Source organism: Electrophorus electricus, chromosome 14 (genome assembly GCF_041902795.1).
Source record: "Electrophorus electricus isolate QZ-2024a chromosome 14, ASM4190279v1, whole genome shotgun sequence".
Lineage (NCBI taxonomy): Eukaryota > Metazoa > Chordata > Actinopteri > Gymnotiformes > Gymnotidae > Electrophorus > Electrophorus electricus.
The window spans coordinates 6,129,695-6,149,930 of NC_137510.1; the positions used below are offsets into that span (position 1 = coordinate 6,129,695).

Consider the following 20,236-nt stretch of genomic DNA (forward strand, 5'->3'; position numbering starts at 1 on the left):
ATGTTTAGAATGCTAAAATCTAGCGGAAGCAAATGCGCCGACAGTGGTAGACTGTTCATTATTTTGCTTTTAAAATTAGGTGCGTGTTCAAGCAGAATTAGAATTAGCTCATTAGAATTCTACCAGTGTTATGTTGCTGTATAAAACTATCACCTACAATCACCACGTTATTCTAGAATGTTTTCCTTAACTCTTCAGAACTCTAGTTTGGTCTGCATTTGTGGGTTTGTAAGCATTTCTTTGATCATAAGTTAAGTGACTTAACAACTAACGTGAATTGATAGTGCGAACCTAAAAATGACACATTCTTTAATTTATGGATGGATAAGATGCATGTCACTGAAGAGCACACAACGTCACGTCGCGTAACAGCCCTTCGTATATGGTAGAGGTAATCAATAACAGAATTCGGACCTAGGATAGCTTCTGTCCCAACCGATGTGATGAACCAATGTAATCAATGTAAGAGCCCCATAGAGCTTACATGTCATGAGTCGCGTTATATCGCTTCATGCGGAACTCAGTCAATCAAAGTGATTGATTACAAACAAGTGGCAGGAGATAAATGGCGTACTGAGAAGTAAGGAAACTTGAAACCAAATCGTTATTTAAAAGAAAAGCGGATAAGCATATACACATGTTTTTAAAATTTAGCAAGTATATCAGTTTGTTGCATCTTAGCGTGGGTCAAAGCACATTGTGCTGAATGTTTTGGATTTCTGTGCTGAATATTACACTTCAATGCTTTGACTCTTGATTAGTTGATTCTGTGCATACGGCACGTTTGTAAGTCTCTCTGGACTAAAGTGTCTGCTAAATGCAGAAAATGTGAAAGTAAATGTAAAAGACCAGTAATAACAATGACACAAATGAACACTTGGGGAAAATCTTACCGTTGTTTTTCAAATTTGTGGAATGCAATGAGATGGCTTTGATATCCAAAATTGTAACACAAAATATAATGAAGATTAACATCATTGTACCATGGAGTTATAACAGACTCTCCAGTTGGAGGTGCAACTGATTGAACTTGTTGGCAGTGGATGGGGTGTATGTCCAGAAGTAAGTTTTGGTCTGCATACTTTGCTTGGCCTATTTGCATGTTCTGCATGCCATGATATGCATATTCGTGATTTATGCACTAGTCAGGCAGGTCTACTGTGTATATGTAAAGCTGGTTATTCACACTTAACTCAATAAACACTGAAGAGAAATTAAACAAATGCCCCAAACTCCATTGCTCATGGTAAAATCACAACATGACAAGTTTTATCAATAACATTGATTTGTTTTTCAGTTAAAAACTTTGTTTTGTTGCTGCTCGTGGGTAACTGATTGAAGAGTGGACTATCTCATAATATTAACTCACACAATTAATTAGAAATGTATCAATAATAAAACATTGTTTGAAAGGTGATAAATAAATTTCTTTCAGATGCGTGGTTAAGACAATGGTGCACATCAGAACCCTCTCCCTGTCTCCAAGTTGAATTAACAAAGTGATACCAGATCAGAAATCTTCTCAAAACATTCGCAGAAGACACTAAATGTGTATGCTAAAACCAACCAAACAAAAATCCCTTAACATCATTGAAATGCAAAAATGACAGTATCATTGATCACTATGAGCTAGGGTAGCTGAAACAGCACTATGCTGTTCAGTGATGTCAGAGCGTTTTATACTTTGAGTAAGTGCTCATAGTCAACCACCGACAGCAGTCACTGTGCACTGAAATGCCTCTTTGCCATAAGAAAAAAGAAAAAGAGTGAGATCAATATTTTAAGATTGTGTCAGTCTGGTATTTATTTATTTATTTATTTACATTTATTTACATGTATTTTGCCTCCTTCAACTGGCCAAAATTGCTACCTTTTGAAGATTCTCTCTGTCTCTCTCTCTCTTTCACACACACACACACACACACACACACACACACACACACACACACACACACACAAACAAACAATTATACCCATGAACACAATTCAGCAAGGACCTTCCTCATATTTGGGGTGTCAAACGTCAGATAATTCCAGTGTAATAGAGGGATTGAAAGTGCTGTCTCTGACTGTGTATGGAAAAACACTCCCTTTTGGAGTGACAGAACCTTCTGTCTCCTCCTTTATCTGTGACCTTTACCTGTGACCTTTGCTTGCACTGCCATTAGAGTCTTTTATGTAACTGCCCAGTGGGATGCTCAGCACTGTTGCAAAGCCTGATGGGATTCTAGCCAAACATGAGGCTCTCTGTGCCACTAATGTACTGATTCCTTGCAAATCCCTTTGGGTATTTGTCTTTCTCAGTTAAAGTAGCCACTGATCTATAATAAATACATAATTATAGATCAGTCAGGAGATCACTGTCTTGAATATAATTAAGTCATGCTCCCGCCTCCCCTCTGCCTTGCTCCACCCCTAGGCTCCACCCCCTCAGACAGATGTCGTCTGCTTGATACTGTGGAAGCTGAGGCGGGAGGTTGAGGTGGGAATGGACTTTGCTCTGCGTATGGAATGTTTGTCCTGCCAGCGGTGACATCGCTTCCGTACCACTGAGTGCACCTGCAAAACACGCACACACACACACACACACACACACACACAAACAAACAAACAATTATAAGCTGGTCTGGGCAAGAGTGTCTACTAAGTGCTGTAATTGTAAATGTAATACACGTTACAAAGTGAAAGCATCATAACAGTGTTGAGCTCAAGCACATGGGCGAACAACACAAGGAGTGAGACAAAACGCTGGAGGACTGAGCTGTACTTACCTCACTGTTCAGAAAACAGTAGAACACAGACACAAAGAAACCCTGAAGGAGAGAGAGAGGAGGAAACACATCAGCATATAGGAATACCAATGTGGAACCCTGATAGGAGCATGGAAGTTTCACAGAGAAAAAGAATGCACCCATCACACCCTTAGCTGCATTCAGACTTTGGGTCCTATATGAAATGGTCCACTGCTGTTGGTCCATTGTTTCTACAGTAGTACAGCTTGCTGTGAGCCCTGATTCCTCTGTGTATACACTACTACCTTTGCTGTCCCTCCGTGGTGCAAGTACACAAAACCTACCTGAAAGGATTGGAGGAAGGAGTTGAAGTAGATGAAGACAATTTGGGAGATCTCGTCTTCTCCTGGGTTTACAAAGAACAGCATGTAGGTGATCCCCAGCAGAGGCAGAAGAACCAGTGTTGCCTTCACTGCCTTCCTGCAGAGGTATGGATGGACAAAAGAGGCCAGAACACAAAGAGAGACACTTAAACTGAGAAACTAAACTTGGAAGCAACTTAGAAGGAGTTCAAACAATTCCCATCATCCAAGGAATGATCAGAGCTATGTGCTGTTTTTGTGTGTAAGCACTTGGACTGAAAGGTTTCTAAGCAGGTGTAGTTGTGTGATGTTTTCATGTTTTGTGCAAGTGTGTGTGTACCTGTGTGTGTGTGTGTGTGTGTGTATGTTTTGAATATGTGCTTGTGCATGCACCTGTACTGAATGGTTTCTGAGGTGGTGGAGGCCCTGAGTTTGGTTATGAGGATCCTCACAATATTGAAGAGGAAGATTAAATTAATCTGTAGGACAAGGACAAGTTAATTTAGTCATGGGGGTTCTGACATAGGGTACAACAAAATGCACAACTGCAGGCAAATGCAATCTCAGTCTATCTCACCTTTACAAAAGATGGCCATTCCTAACAGTGACAGCAGAAGCAGCAGAATGGACATATGCTGCACAGTTTGTGAGATTTTATATAATAACAGTGAGTATTACAGGTGTATAAACAGGACAACAGCACTGTTCTATGAGACCGCACCTTTACATTCAGCTGACAGCATGTTTTAAATATAGTCAACAAAGTGTCCTCACCATAAGCACCAATATCATTGGGCCCTGGTAAATGTAGTCTGTGTACATGCCTGCTCTCTTCCCAAACCAGCACCTGAAGTTTGGAAAAACATGAGATACAGAGTAAAAATGGTAACAATTACAAGATTCTGGAGGATTAGGCAAGTTTCCTCTGGAATAAGGCAAGATTCCTCTGGAACTCTCCAAATGGTCATAACGGTCATACAACTGATTTGTCCTTTAAAGTGAAGACAGAAAAATATCCAAGCATTTTGTTACCATGCTCTTTTTGTTTTTACTAATTTCAATACATTAAGCCTATCAGATGGCAATTAAACCAAATCACTTTGAGCTGATTATAAATTTTAGTGTAATAATATAATTATTTGGCTTTCTAGAAATGGACTTAATGTAATTGTTTAATATCAGTTATACAACTTTCAGTCTAATGAGTCACCAAGCAATCTAATACATTAACAGCATTAACAACCTTTACAGATGTTTACTTTTTGGATATTAAAAATAGACATACTTCTCGTTGTCATAGTAAAGCTTCCCAATTGCCCAGGCTACAATAATTGGAAAGGGAATACCTGGAAAAAAGCAATCATAAGCACTATATAAATAAATTTGACTTTGACTTTTACAAACAAGAACAGCTCTTCCTGAATGAAGCAATGAACATTCAAACACTTTATGCTAAACAGAGGCCAGTAGACATATTCCACAGAAATTTCCACTAAATGTTCCTTTAAAAATCAATCTTAATTTATCAAACATTTTCTCACAGCTCTCATAACTGTTGCCCAAACAAGCACACACCAGCTGAAAATACCAAATATTTGTACATTTGCTTGGCTGACACGATGAATCAGCTTCTTATCCAGTGATGTAGTATTGTTCCTTTGTGATATAACTGCTTTTCTGCTGTAACCATGCTAGCAGAGTACTCAAGTATTCATAATGTCTTACACCATCCGATACAGGCGAACATCCACTCCTTGAGCCTGTCAGTGGAGTATGTCAAGACGATGGCTGTGTGCAGGTAGCAGCCTTCCCCAAACATCCAAAAAAAACTGGCCATGTGGAAGTAATTATATGCAGTTGTCACCAGGCGGCACCATAGCTAGAGAGAGAAGAGAAGAGGTAGAGAAAATATGGGTGAGGGTAGGGGGGCGCTGTTTGAGAATTGGCCTGTTCTTACAGTGTCTTCTGAGGATGTTTTGAGAAGATTTCAGATCTGGTATCACTTTGTTAATTCAACTTGGAGACAGGGAGAGGGTTCTGTTGTGCACCATTGTCTTAACCATGCATCTGAAAGAAAATTATTTATCACCTTTCAAAGAGGGAGAGAGAATACGGGTGGGGTCGGCAGGGCTGGGCAGATTACATTCACTTTCATAGCTTGCTACACAAGAACTGAATCAAGACAGAAAAACCTGACACTGGGTCACTGGGTAGTTTAAGAACATTAAAATAAAATCTGTAAAACTCAGCAACTTCACATGAAGCCAAGCTAAAACTGGCTACTATGACAGGCTCTTTTCTGGTTTTGAATCAGGCTAATCCAAATTGCAGCCTCTCACCACATTGCTCTCGTGGACATCAGGATTCATGCTAAGCTGAACAATGAACCATGTGGTGTTTCTCAAGATGAAGGCGGAGATGAGATTCCAGTGGATGATGTTCCTTAGACAACGGATACACCTAAGAAACAAAAAGAGAAAGAGAGTAACAGAGAGTGAGAGACAATCTAAAGATAATAAAGAATATCACTTTCATTGTTTTTTTGTAGTTATTTGTAGTGATATTACCATATTACTACAGATGTGAACACTTATTTATCAAGAAACACTGTCAGCCAGTCAAAAAAAAAGAAAGAAAAGGTCTGTAAATAGTCTAAATATCTACTGTTTTTGTATATGACTATTTGTGAGGAAATTGGGGGTCTTTATGATTGGAAATACTGATTACTTTACATCATGTAGTATGAATGCCCCATTGTGTGTCACAAAACAAACACAGCAGTAATTGGTGGTGGTGGTTTGTATGTTTGTTGTTTTCAGTTCTGGAGAGATCTGGAAATTTGGAATTCCAGACTGCGTAATTATGTTTTTGAGGATGAGCTTTTCACATGCTTAGCTGTTGGTACATCACATAAAATGAGTAAATGTAAAACCTGTGAAGGTTGACTGCCCCTGCCACCAATCATGTATACACACACACACACACACACACACACACACACACACACACACACACACACACACACACACACACACACACACACACACCACAGTAAAAGGGGAGATGAACATGTTGTAAAACTCACAAGAACATAACACTTCCCAGAGATGCTGCATTTCCCAGGACAAACCATGGCTCTAAAAATGCAACTCATCTTACATAAACTATTAGGTGATCACCTCGGATCTGTTGCTCCAGGGGGTGGGGGTGGGGAATGTCACTGCAAACCTTATTTATATTTTAGATTTATTTATTATTTTTATCCTGATGACTGCTGTAGTTTCAGGTCACTGAACACTTTTTTGTGTGGAAAAGCATAAAAGATATTTTGGGCAAGTTGGCCACTAGTACTGGAGACCTAACCATTGCTGCATGTCTCGCAGATGATAAACAACTACTTTTCTTGCATCCATCCTTGGACATTGAGCCATCTTGACAAGTTCATCCCTCACATACTGCTAAGAACTTTGGGGTTGGTGATGGATGACCGTCTAAGCCTTCTCGGTATGTATTACGTATGCTACCAGATCCTAGAGCTCCTGTTTCGACCCTTGCTACAAACAGAAGCTACAGAAGATGAGATCCTTTCCAAGATGAGATCCTTTCACGCTGGATTATCGTAAGATTTAATACTTGTAAGGCCAAATCTCACTACTCTAGTGTTCAGGAACAAACTTTCCTCTCAGGTCTGAAATTACCCCTCCCTGAACTCTTTCCATCTTGGCCTTGAATTTCGCCTTTTCGGGATCTTCCTTGACTATGCCGGATCTACAAATGTCAATGCAAAACATGCATCTAAGAAAGCATTACAGTCCTCTAGCAATTACACCACTAACCCACCAATCTAGGTTTTTTGTGTACCACACAGGAGAGTGACTTGCAAGTGCCTGTGCTCCACTTTGATGAAGTTCATTCATCAAATCTCTTTGCACCTTGAAAGACAGACTGCCTATGAAATTCCAGTTCCATGTTTCAGGCGAACAGTATGCTTACAAGTCTGACTACCCACTGGTTGCTTAGGAGATACGTTGATTAGCCAATTGCTGCGTCTGCTTGGCAAACACAGATGGGCGTTAGTCTAGAACTTGCCCTGGGTCACTCTGATGCTGGATTCAAAGGACAATAAAAAGAAGGGAAAACAGCTGTAAAATGCATAATTTCTATTGGCACAGCTAGAGAGGAACAGCTGCCATTGAGGTGGGGTCCATAAACACACAGAATTCTTAAAGGCCATAACTGAATAAAATAACTTAAACAGAGAATGCTTCAGGTGTTCAGGTTATAACTTATTACTCAAAACTAATAGATAAGACAGCACATAACAAAATAATGTAGAGCTTGTGCATCCATGCACGCACCCACACATATCTACACACACACACACACACACACACACACACACACACACACACACACACACACGCACACACACACACACACACACCCTGCTGAGTGAGCATACTGTTGCAGTGCGGGGGTTTGAGTCTGAGCTATTGTTGTTATTCTGATGGCTAGACAGAAGCCTGGCCTAGTTTGTCTGTTTAACACCCTTGGGATCCAGATGGAGGTTTCTAGACCAGAAAACAGCATGGATGTACTGGATAACTGAAAAAAAAACATCTTATGCCAAGGCACCAATCAAAAATCTAATAAAGCTTTTTCAAAAGCGCTGTGTGCAACATTGTATGTGTACATTATGTCCATGGAAGATGACCTAGAAATGTAAATATGAAGAACATCACATACAATACATACTATAATAAATCTGTTACAAAACCCTTAGTGTTGTATAGGTCATTAGTAATATTAATGCCATCAATCCAGAGTGTGACTCTTAGTGGTTCTAGGCTTACCTGAGTCGTAAGAAGAGTGTGAAAGCAAAGAGGAGTGTTAACAGAGACAAACAATGACCCATATAGTTAATGATGACAGCTATTTGATAATGCAGCTTGCTCTTCTTCTGAAACACACACACACACACACACACACACACACACACACACACACACACACACACACACATACACACTCAATATTCATCAAGTCCTGAAGAAAAATATATATTTCCCATCTTTCTACAATCACAAAATTTGATTTCTCTCAATAGTACATTATAACAATGGTCACAAACATTACCACAGCGTCATTATGATCTGCATGAGTGTGTGTGAGTACATCTGTATTTGCATGTGTGTTACCTGCGTATTGAGAATAGCTTTGCACTGAGAGTAGTTGCCTTTGGAAGCCCAGGTCCCATTGGCAAGACACTTTCTAAAAATTTTATCTAAAGAGAAATAAGACGACATAAGTTGGAGGAATTGTAGAATTACCAAAGTGATATGGTCCTGTGACTCACCTGGTTGTTTAGCAGAAGTGGTGTGCTGGTAACACTCTGGACACAGATTCAGTTCTCAGAAAGCACACATGCTTAGATACTGATAAATATCTGTAAGTCACTGGATAAGAGCATCTCTGAAATGCTGAAAAGGTGGACAGCAGCCAAGCTATTTCTATGATTGATTCACATTTAACCCCATCTTAGATACTAACTGCTGAAAGACTGGGCCCTTATATAGTGTTACAATTTGAGCAATATCACTTAATTTATATCTTCTACAGTTTCAAAATAACAAAAGAAGTTCCTGAATCAACAGTTTGGGCACCCTGCATGGTCAGTACTTAGTAACACCCCCTTTGGCAAGTATAACAGTTGGAGAGTTGTTCCTTTTATGAAGCCCTGCACACTTTTTTCTCTAAACATCCCTTTGCTCATTGCAACCAAAAAAAATGTAATTTATATTTTAACATCATCAGTCAACAAGACTTGTTTCCAAAATGAAACAGATGTTCCTTTGCAAACCTCTGATGCCAACTTTTGTGGTGAGAATGCAGAAAAAGGTTTCTTTATATATATATATATATATATATATATATATATATATATATATATATATATATATATATATATATATATATATATATATATATATATATATATATATATATATACATATATATATATACACACACACAAATATATACATATATATATATTTATTTACTATATATAAGATATACATAAGATTAAAGATAAAACACAAAATCTATATGCCATCACATTTGCTCCTCCCTGGCATCGCGATTCCCACGGCAACACCACTACTTCCTGGTTTTGTTTCCTTGTTATGGATTCTTTTGGTTCTTCCCCCTAGTTAGTTTCATTATCTGCTATTGTAATCACTTCTATCTTGTTAGTCCTTGTTAAACCCCGTGTTTGTGTTCAGTTGTTGTGTAGTCTCGTCAACTCATGTTATGTGCAGTTGTTATTGTGTGTGTTTCCCTGGTTATTTGGATTTCTGCATGTTTCATTGGATTATCCTCTTTGCTTGTTCCCTGTTTTGGTTGCTTCGTGAACTGCTTTCTGGATGTACAACCTTGGTTTATGTTTTCTGGATTACAACTGTGGACTATCCATGTTCTCTAATAAACTGCATTCACCATACTGCATGCGACTCTATCTCTGTTTGCACTCAGAGCGTTACAGAGGACTTCGTCTAAATTGGAGTTGGCAGTTACCATATGCATGACATGAGTATGCAGAGATCTAGAGGACATTATTAACTAAAGCATCTGACTTCCTCAAGCTTCTTAATGGGACTACTGATGACAGACATTTCTGGAGGCTGACTGCACATCGGCTAGTGGACACCCTGGACTGGCTCTAGGAGTGTGATACTTCTGGGTCGGGAGAGAGTCACATTTGTTGCATCATGGCTGACATTAGAGCCCTGTTAGATGTATATGGTAATGGTCTGCAATAGACCATTTCTACTCAGCCTACAAATGACCTGCTTTCCCTAATGACTCAAACAGTTCAAGCTAAGCCCAGCTGGAGGAAGCATAAAAAAGGATGTCTAAGAGCCTACCTGAGTCTGTTCCACTGTTGGAGGTTTCCTCTGTCTCCCTATTGGAGTCCCAGCCTGATCCTGCTCCTCAGCCCAAGACTATGACCTCCGAGGTGGAGGCGTCCATGTATTTTTTGTGTGGGTCTCTATGTACCTGCATCGGGCCCTCAAGGCCCAGCAGGCCTGCCACATGGGACATGTGGAGGGGACTAGGGGCCTGAGGGACTGCACAGAAGCTTCACTTTCTCAGTGCTCCCCTGTGCTACAGGCCCCAGGACCCTGGCGGGGAATGTGACGGCCAGTTTCTGGACCTCGGCACGCTCGAGGAGGCACAGGCTACATCCGGCGCACTTGAAGATGCACAGGCCATGTACGGTGCACTCTGGGACATACAAGCTGAGTCTGGCATGCTCAGGGATGCACAGGTCATGTCCGGCACCCTCTGAGAAGCTCAAACTTAGTCTGCAGTGTCACTGAACATGCCAGCATCAGCAGCCACACCCCTGGACACGCTGCTGATTGATGCTGCGCCCCTACACCCATTGCCTGCCAGAGCTGCGCCTCTGAACTCTGAAGGAAGACGATCTGCCTGTTCCCACGCTACATGCCAGGCCTGTCCTCATGCCGTGTGCCAGGCTAGTCCCAGTGGCCGCACCTTGAGGCTCTCCTGTGCCCCTAATGGCTACTTTGCGTGGGCCTCCCGTGATGCTCAAGATTCCTGAGGCCACATCATGCAGCCGGTCAGTGACTTCTGAGGCCTCCTTGTTGGTGTCCTGGCTGCCAGGTCAGTACCTGTTCCTACCCCCATGTTCCTCCCTTCACCTGTTCCAGACACTATGTTAATGTCTATGGTTATTCAAGTCCCAATTCCTGTTGTAGTGCCTGTATCAGTCCCTATGTCTGCATCTGTTTCAATCCCTGTGCCCTTGACCGTATCTGTACCTGTGCCTGTGTCTGTCTATGTTCCATTCCAGGTATCATTTGTGCAATCTGTAGTCCATTACATGGTTCAGTGTCCTGTTTTGTGTCTGTACCAGTCTAGTCTTTGTTCTGTTTCCTGTTTCTTGTTTTTTTGTTAGTTTTTTGTTTTGTGCGTCAGGAGCCATGCATTAAGGTTCTATCACATTCGCCCATCCATGGCATTATGGTTCCTATGGCAACATAGGGTGCCCTGTCCTCTGCCTTTTCATTTACCCATTCTCCAAGGTATCTTGGCAGGGGTGGTGGCACAGGTTTACTAATGTCTCGAGAGTGGCTTTTCACTCCACTTTCCTTCTCTACACTTTCCATCTCCTCTTTTGAATTTCATGCCATTACAGTGTCTTTCCCCACCAAACGTCATATCATTGTCATCTACCACCTTCCAGGTTCCCTAGATCACTTTGTTGATGAGCTCGACATCCTTCTGAGTCAATTCCCCATTGAAGGAAATCCACTCATTCTCCTTGGTGACTTCAACCTTCCATCAGACAAGCTGCATTCCTCCTGCATCCTTCTGCTGTTGACAGCATTTGACCTCACCCTCAACCACTCTCCTCCGACTCACAAAGCAGGCAATGTTCTGGACCTGATCTTCAACCCGTACCACCACATCAGACATCGCAGTCACCCCTCTGCACCTCTCAGACCATCACTTTCTATCCTTCTCTCTCTCCCTTCCTTCTCTTTCCATCCAGTCCTCTCCAACATGTTCCTCCTCCCTCTGTCGCAATCTGCACTCCATAACTCCTTCTTCCCTTGCTTCTACTATTTTGTCCACCCTTCCTCACCCTGACTCTCTATCCTCTCTCTCTTTGGATACAGTTATAAATACTTTCATTACTACACTCTCCTCATCAATGAATCTTCTGTGCCTCCTCTCCTCTAGACCTGCTAAGTCCTGCCCATCTGCCCCCTGGTTAACAAACACTTCGCTGCCAGAGGAGAGAACTAAGGACTGCAGGGAGGTGGTGGAGGAAATCTCACGTAGATTCAGACCTCAACTCATACAAGTCTCTCCTTACCAAGTTCTCACTGGAAGTAACATCTGCAAAGTCATCCCACTACAGAGAGAAATTTGAATCATCATCTGATCCACGCAAGCTCTTCACTATTTTTTCTTCTCTCCTTAATCCTTCCCCTCTTTCCTCATCTCTTACTCTGGAAGATTTTATCACCTTCTTTGAGGAGAAGGTTGCAGCAATCCGCCAGTCCTTTTCCTCTGTTCCCACTCCTCCAACCTATGTGAATTCCCCACTTCCAATTCTGTGACTTCTTTTTCTCCTCTCTCCTCAGATGAAATTCGTCAACTCCTGACTTCCAGCAATCCAACTACATGTCCACTGGATCCAATTCCTTCCACTCTGTTCCAGACAATCACAAGAGATCTGCTTCCTTTCACCTGTCATCATCAACAACTCTTTATCTTCTGGATACATGCCTACTGCATTCAAAACCGCCACAGTGCTACTAATTCTCAAGAAGGCCACACTTGACAGCTCAGCTCCAGCGTTACCAACTACAAACCAGTATCACTACTCTCTTTCCTCTCAAAAGCCCTTGAACAAGCAGTTTATAATAAATTGTCTCTTTCTCACCCAGAACCAGCTGCATGATCCCCAATCAGTCTGGCTACAAACCGGCACATTCTACAGAAACGGCCCTCATAACAGTGACTGAGAAACTTCATGCTGCTAAAGCTGCCAAACAGTCATCTGTTTTGATTCTTCTAGACCTCTGAGCAGCCGTTGACACAGTGAACCACAATATTCTTCTCTCTGTTCTTTCCAGGCTTGGTGTGACTGGCTCTGCTTGGAGATGGTTTCAGTCCTATCTGGATGGAAGGTTCTATCAGGTGACATGGAGAGGATCCACATTTAAACCGTGTAGACTCTCCACTGGTGTTCGACAGGGCTCAGTATTGGGCCCCTTTCTCTTCTCTTTGTATACTCATTCTCTTGGTGATGTAATATCTTCTCATGGTTTCTCCTACCACTGCTATGTTGATGACATTCAATTATTTCTTTCTTTTCCACCCTATGACAAGCAGGTCTCCAGATGTATCTCATTATGCTTGACTGACATTGCGTCATGGATGACAGCCCACCACTTAACCCGGTCTTGCAGATTCCTCCTTTGTAACATATGAAGGATTCGACCCTTTCTTTCACAGAAAGCTACCCAGGTGCTTGTGGAGTCTCTTGTGATCTCAAAGCTAGACTACTGCAACTCGCTACTTGCTAGTCTTCCTCTAAGAGCCATCAACCTCTACAACTTGTCCAGAATGCAGCAGCACGACTGGTCTTCAATCTTCCAAAGTTCACACGTTACTCCACTGCTGCGCTCCTTTCATTGGCTCCCTGTAGCTGCATGCATCAGATTTAAAACCTTGATGCTTGCCTACAAAGCCAAAAATGGACCAGCCCCTTTATACATGAGGTCAATGGTCAAAGCACGACCCATACCTCGAGTACTTCGAACCTCAAGTATGGCTCGGCTTGAAATACCTTGCTTCAGGTCTCATGGACAACAAGCATAAAGACTATTTTCTGTCCTGGCTCCAAGATGGTGGCATGAACTCTCACTTGCTGTCCGGACAGCTGAGTGCCTTGCAGTCTTCAAACGCAGACTGAAAACCCATCTATTTTCAGAATATTTAAAGGACAACTAACACTGCTCCCATATTGACTGACTAATTTAATACTTATTGTAGGGTATTGTTTGTTGTTTAACAAACTCTAGCACTTCTAGGTATCAGCATTCATCCCTGTATTCTACATTATTCTAGTTCATTGGTATGTTAGAATCAAACCTACTGTACTAGGATTTTTTCTATGAGTAAATAACAAATCACTTTTGTATGTCACTCTGGCTAAGAGTGTCTGCTAAATGCCTTAAATGTAAATGTATTTAGTTCAGCAGTACCTTTCGTCTGTGGTTAGTGCCCACTAGATATATCATTTTTCTAAAGGCTCACATGCTTTTTTATAATCTATGAAATTGATTGTGTAATCTTATCTTTAACCAAAATGATAGTTTGTTAATAACACAGTGCTTATTTATGATGACTTTATTTATGATAATGACTGCTGGTTGTTTGTGGGTGTGTATGCAGTTGTATGTGTGTGCGCAAGTGCATGTGAGTGTGAGTGTGCAAAGGATAGTACCTCTATTCTATTTTAATATTTATTTCTGTGTTTCTGTGTGTATTTAAGTTCATTGAATGATTACTATGTGACACTGATGAATAATAATGCTAAATAAAGCAGTGAAGAATACTTTTCTGCTTGATCACATACTACACATTGTCTAACATGGATGTGCCAAGCTAGTAATATACTGAATGTTGATCTGATTAAAGTAATAAAATCAAAATGATCTAAGGCACAGGTACTTCTTGTTCTTGTCTCTGTTAGTATTCTTTCCATTTGCTTCACCATGCTTTATCTAATTATATTCCATAATCCAAAATTATAAACACAAACCTAACAACTAGTAAACAACACACTCAAAGATGCACAGATCTGTCAAAGACAAACACCACATTAAAAATGAATAAAACACGTTATTAATCAGCCCTGTCCTAAATTTTACTTCCCTGCCAAATGACAAACAGACCAAAAAGAGATTTCATAAGATTTTAAGGATTTAGTTAATCCAAAGCAGACACTTCATTTGACTCTGATGCCAAATGTGACCCTGAAATCAGATACAACATGAGAGAGAGAAAGAGGGAGAGATTAAACAGATGAATATGGTATGAATATGTGACCTAGAGCCTTGTGTGTGTGTGTGTGAGTGTGTGTGTGTGTGTAGGTGTGTGAGTGAGAGAGAGAGACAGAGAGAGAGAGAGAGAGAGAGAGAGACTGAGAGTAATGAGAGTGAAAAGGGGTGTTGCTACCAGAGTGGGTGAGGTCATGATATGGTGACCAAGGGTAGCTGAGAGGCCAGTTCAGGCACATGGTAAACTATCAACACAGAACGTGAACATGAACATGTTATTGTCCTGGGGAACCTCTGCAGATTTCAGCTGATCAGAGCCATGGCTCTGGTACCCTGGTAGAGTTGCAAGGTTACCTTCTTCCAGCAATTGAGTGCTTATGTAGCACTATAAGTGGTGGCCTTAATTTATACTGGCCCTGCTGAGCACTGTGGGCCAGATTTCTGGACTTAGATTAAGCCTAGTCTTGACCTAGTCTTGAATTTATTAATTAGTATAGGCTTAAGCTTAGTGTTGTTCTAAGAAAATTGACCCTGTGTCACATTGCGTTCTGATTGGTCTGTGCAATGGCACTAGTGGTGTGTGAAGTGTAATGGGTGACTTTCTTACTGGTCGTGTTGTATCGGACGCCGTAGAGGAACTCCGGGCAGGGATGCGACACCACGTCCCCTGCCGTACTCCTCGGCCAGCACGTTCCAATGCCATCAATGGACGTTCTGCAAAATACACCTGATGCAAACAAACACTCACGCGCATGCCACAGGGAGATTAAGGACATGCAGTCATGGATGGAAACGGATTGGCTGAGGGAACACCTATTAAATTTGGTCATGGCACTCACCTGAGCTATTACTGTCTGAGTGATTAGAGGGCTCCAGAGAGTGTGCTGCAGGCATAGAGGTATAAACAAACAAACACAAATGCACAAATAGCTGTTATAAATGAATACTTATGATCTAATAACCGGTCTGTAATCAGTATGGATGTCAGTGATGTAACTTCTCTTTGCCCTGAAACTATTAACTTATAGAATTAATATAATATTTTCTTTCAAATTATTTGAGTTATCATCCTCCTGATATCTTTTAAAAAACCTAAAAATAGCTCCCACAGAGTGAGATAACATAGGAAACAAAAGATGTTTCAGATGACAGAGGAGCAAAAAAGGTGTGTGACTTAGCAAGGATGGCTATGTATCTGATCACATCTGGACCTAAAGCATTTTATAAATCCATGTGCGCGCACACACACACACACACACACACACACAAACATACAGGTGTGGTTTCTTGCAGTCAGCAAGAGCACTGTGTCGCAGGCAAGATCAGATGCTGACACCGTGGCAACCACAACACACAAGACAGGCAGCACCTGAGGAACAGGATGAGAAAGAGAGGACAAGAGAGATAGAGAGAGAGCAAAGAAAAGGCCAAATTAAAAGTTTGCTCGGCACATTGCTCAGCTGACTATCTATTGAAAAGGCTACTGTAAAATTGGTGGAATATTACAATATGTAGAAAACTGCAATCCTGAATGATATCAAGTACTGGCTCAATTTTACTACGTGATCTACGTGGTCTTTTATAATAGACTCACAAATGCATATTTATCAAATGCAAACCAGACTATAGACCTAGATTTGTCTTTCAGTCCAGAGATTTGACCATTATCTGGAATAGTTTCTTGTAAACCTGGCTATTCCCACCCTCAATCTCAGATTAGCGAGCCCAACACAGCAAAACCCGGTTCCAGATGGACTCTTAATTCCCCCTAATCTGAAGGTCGGAGACAGAAATAAGGAAACTTCAGATGGGGAGACATTTATACAATGTAATTTCTGCTGCACCCATTTATAAAAGACACAGAAGTAAAGAAAGTACAATATAAGAATGTACAGTATGATAAACAAACAAAAAAACAAATTAATCAGTATTTGTAAATAAATAAGTCATGGCATCTCTAAGATGCATTAAATACATCACTGTAAAGACAAGCTGAAAGAGATGTGTGTTTAACTGTTTTATGAAATGGGGGTGGGGGGGTGGGACATGTATAGGCACATAGATGAGCAAGAACTCTGCACCAGTGTTCAGGCAAACTCTGATCGAATCCAACCGTCCTGAACAGCAGAGTTCCAGATTTATCTGCTTCATGCACTGATGCTCGCGGCAGCTGACTAGGTGCTTTTGTGTCTGTGCATGTATTTCAATAGCACACCCAAGATAAGCATGCTTATGATTAAAATATACTCCAGGGTCCCACACACTCTCAGCCAACACAATCTAAATTTGGTATTTTAAAGTTTGATATGTATTTCATTTTCACATTTGACATGTATTTCTTTTTAAATATTCATTCCATTAATCAAAATGAAGTACTAAACAACACATCACTCGTTCAACAGATTTGGCCAAGAATATGTTAAGTGCCTGTTACATCAATAAACTATATGAATTCCTCAATATATAACTTCATTGTTGTCTGTCTGTTAGCCCAACCTAATACATAGTAAGTATAAACAGATAACACAGAGATTATTCTGGGAAATACAAACCATCATGAGAGTGCAGGCATTGCACAAGGTTTAAATTAACAGATAAACCAACAGGCTATAGTAATCCAAATCATAACAGTACAAGGTGTGCTTAAAGTGTGGCTTGGAGTTGAAATTTAAATGTATGTAGCCTTGTTTTCTAGTCTACTACTCCAGTACTTTTGTGAGGATAATGTGATTCCAGATTGTGACTAAAATGTAAGGATTTCCATAGCCTTCCATTAAGATTGGTGCATTAAGTATGATATCAACCCCAACACACACACACACACACACACACACACACACACACACCCATGTTAAATGTTAGTAGGATTAATGTGAATAAGAAGATAATGACAGCAAACGCCAGTTGCTGCACTGAAACTACTGTTCAGTAGCAAACATATCTTTACTGGCCCAAACTGGTAAAGGTTAAAGCTTAAAGGAACTTACCAAATCTGATTCATTAAGAGACAGCTCCAGGAAATGTTATTTAATAAAGATTGTAATTAATATTTATGTGAAGATACCAGACCAACAGCGACGGGGAAGTCCAAAACACAAGCTGTAGTTGGCCTGTATTGCGAGTAAATACTATACTGGTTCTGATAAATATACTGGTAAATACTGGTTCTGAAACCAGAAAACATTCACTATAAAACCATATAGGCCTATATGAATTCAAATTAAGCCTACAAAAAATGTGTGAAATCATGGCACACAGCATTGATCAACTGAATCCAAATTTTGCTTTTAACCTTCACAACTAAGAAATAAATATCATCAAACACAAAAGCAACAATGCATCTAGCATCTACCCATTTCATGTTATTTCTCCGACAAATTCCGGTGGAATTTTTAAAAACCTTAATAGTAGATAAATCTGTGGTCTCCACTGAATGCCCCAAACCAAGACAGTTCGTAAAGAATAACCAGAGGACATGACAAGACAATTCATATTTGGTCTCCAGACCAATCTCGATTCGGCTCGAATAAGCTATAGCCCACCTAATTAACTGTCAGTACCTGTAGACTACTCACCCATTAAGATAGCTAATCAAGACTTACCTTTAACAAGTAGACATGCATTTTCTTCTCTATTGACCCAGCAGATATGTTCATTAGTTAAGCTGCTGCAGTAATGTCTTTAGTTGGTTGAACAGACCTTTTTAGTTTCTCTTTTTCAGTTTAGCAAAGATGGTGATGCACATCTCCATCATTGCATTCTGATCCATTCTAGAGCAGACCTTTCTGAAGAAAACTCAGATCCTTAAAACATTTTCGCCGTTACATGGTTTATATGTAAATAATGGTCCATTATAATCTAGATCTAATATTTTATAGTTTATAATTTGTATTATACTGTGAAGGGAACCTGTAATTTTCATAGAGGCAAAAATCCAATGTGATAAGGTAAAGATGTGTGATATGGAAAAAAATAATAATTTTTTTTTACAATAACCAAGTATTTTAGCATAGAAGATTAAAATTCAATGCGAAACATCCAAAATCTTTCTACCTGCTAGAAAAATGTAATACTCTGCAGGTAAATTAGTGCAGGTGACAAGCTATTTCAAATAGTCCTCTTCTTCTTCGGGCAGGGCTTAATTTCTTTCGGTGAGCTCTCTTCTTTCCCTATGTGACAGTTATCACTCAACAAAACATTTCGGCTCAGTGTAAAGTGTATCCAGGGCCATCACAGAACCATGCCACAGCATTTTACGCTCATAACATTCTAACCTACTGTCGGGTTGTGTGACTTAACAGCTCTAGTGCCACACCACCTCCATCGCAAGTTTAGTTCAGTAACTAATCGAAGATCGGTTAAACTGAAAATTAAACTGACCTTCCGTTACAATTATAACCTCGGTCGGAAACCTTTGAGGAAAAGTTGATACGCTGATACGCGTGATTGTCCGTTAAATACTCGCTTATACCAGTCACTAGCGCGCAGGTCTCTGCATTTGCCAGTCGTTCCGACTCATAATTTAATTAGCAAAAAATATATCAGTCGCTAGTGCCTTTCGACCGGGCATCCCGTCTTTATTTTGCATAGATACCGCGTTTCCCCCTTACAAGTGTCCGTGGGAAAACAAAAAGCGTTCGCCGTGGCCAGAGCTATTGGTGTATTGTGATCCTTTCTTGCCTATTCCCGGTCGCCTCGTCTGAAGGGGGTGGACCCAGGTGCTGGGACGGGCTCTTCAGCGCTCTCATGTCAGAATGTTTGCAATCCTTTTAATAATTATCTGCGAGAGCAGAGTTCTTCACAAAAACAGCAATAATAATAATAATAATAATAAATCGAAACGACAGTTTTAATCGGTTTCACACTCTTGAAAGAATAAAAGATTTATAGAATTCACAAAGTTACAAAGGCCTATGTGATAAGAATCTGTCTTACAACCGTTTTGACTAATATGGACATGAAATCAAGATTGTTGTGTTTGTGTTTATTAAAGTATTTATGTGTAAGTGTTAACTGTTCTGAGTTGAACAACTTAGTCAAACATTTGCTCTTAGAAATGACAAATTGTGGATCACACATCTTTGGACGTAATATCTGAATTGTACACCTGCAACATGTCGGAATGTGTTAGGTAACCCTTCACACACACACACACACACACACACACACACACACACACACACACGCACACGTGCGCACAGACAGAGAGGGGGAGAGGAGAGAGAGAAGAAAATGTGGAACTTTGAACTCTTTAGGTAGATACAGATGGCATGTTGACTTCTGATAAAACTGTACATTCCCGTGAAGGACAAGAAGAAGCTGATAAAACTGTTCATCTGACTGTTTCCTAAATAAATGAAAATGAAAATGACAGGGTGCCAGGAAAAGCTTTTTGTTTGTTTGTTTGTGTGTGTGTGTGTGTGTGTGTGTGTGTGTGTGTGTGTGTGTGTGTGTGTGTGTGTGTGTGTGTGAGTGTGTGAGTGTGTGTGTGTGTGTGTGTGTGTGTGTGTGTGTGTGTGTGTGTGTGTGTATGTAT

General features: G+C 40.6%; 1 protein-coding gene across 2 annotated transcripts; it reads right to left on the reverse strand.

The window, feature by feature from the left end:
• Positions 1 to 1,784: 1,784 nt before the first annotated feature.
• On the reverse strand, positions 1,785 to 19,363 carry LOC113583367 (corticotropin-releasing factor receptor 1-like). Of its 2 annotated transcripts, none has more exons than XM_081696847.1 (14): positions 18,303 to 19,363; positions 15,976 to 16,069; positions 15,540 to 15,584; positions 15,308 to 15,427; positions 8,293 to 8,378; positions 7,948 to 8,051; positions 5,434 to 5,554; positions 4,820 to 4,973; positions 4,380 to 4,440; positions 3,869 to 3,941; positions 3,488 to 3,573; positions 3,077 to 3,212; positions 2,772 to 2,813; positions 1,785 to 2,559 (listed from the first exon to the last, which is right to left on the reverse strand). In XM_081696847.1, the coding sequence occupies exons 1-14, from the start codon at positions 18,354 to 18,356 to the stop codon at positions 2,431 to 2,433; spliced, it is 1,305 nt and encodes a 434-aa protein (XP_081552973.1). In that variant the 5' UTR covers positions 18,357 to 19,363; the 3' UTR covers positions 1,785 to 2,430. The 2 variants fall into 2 exon arrangements, with proteins under 2 accessions (XP_081552973.1, XP_026875472.3); XM_027019671.3 differs by having other exon boundaries at positions 7,948 to 8,054.
• Positions 19,364 to 20,236: the final 873 nt, after the last annotated feature.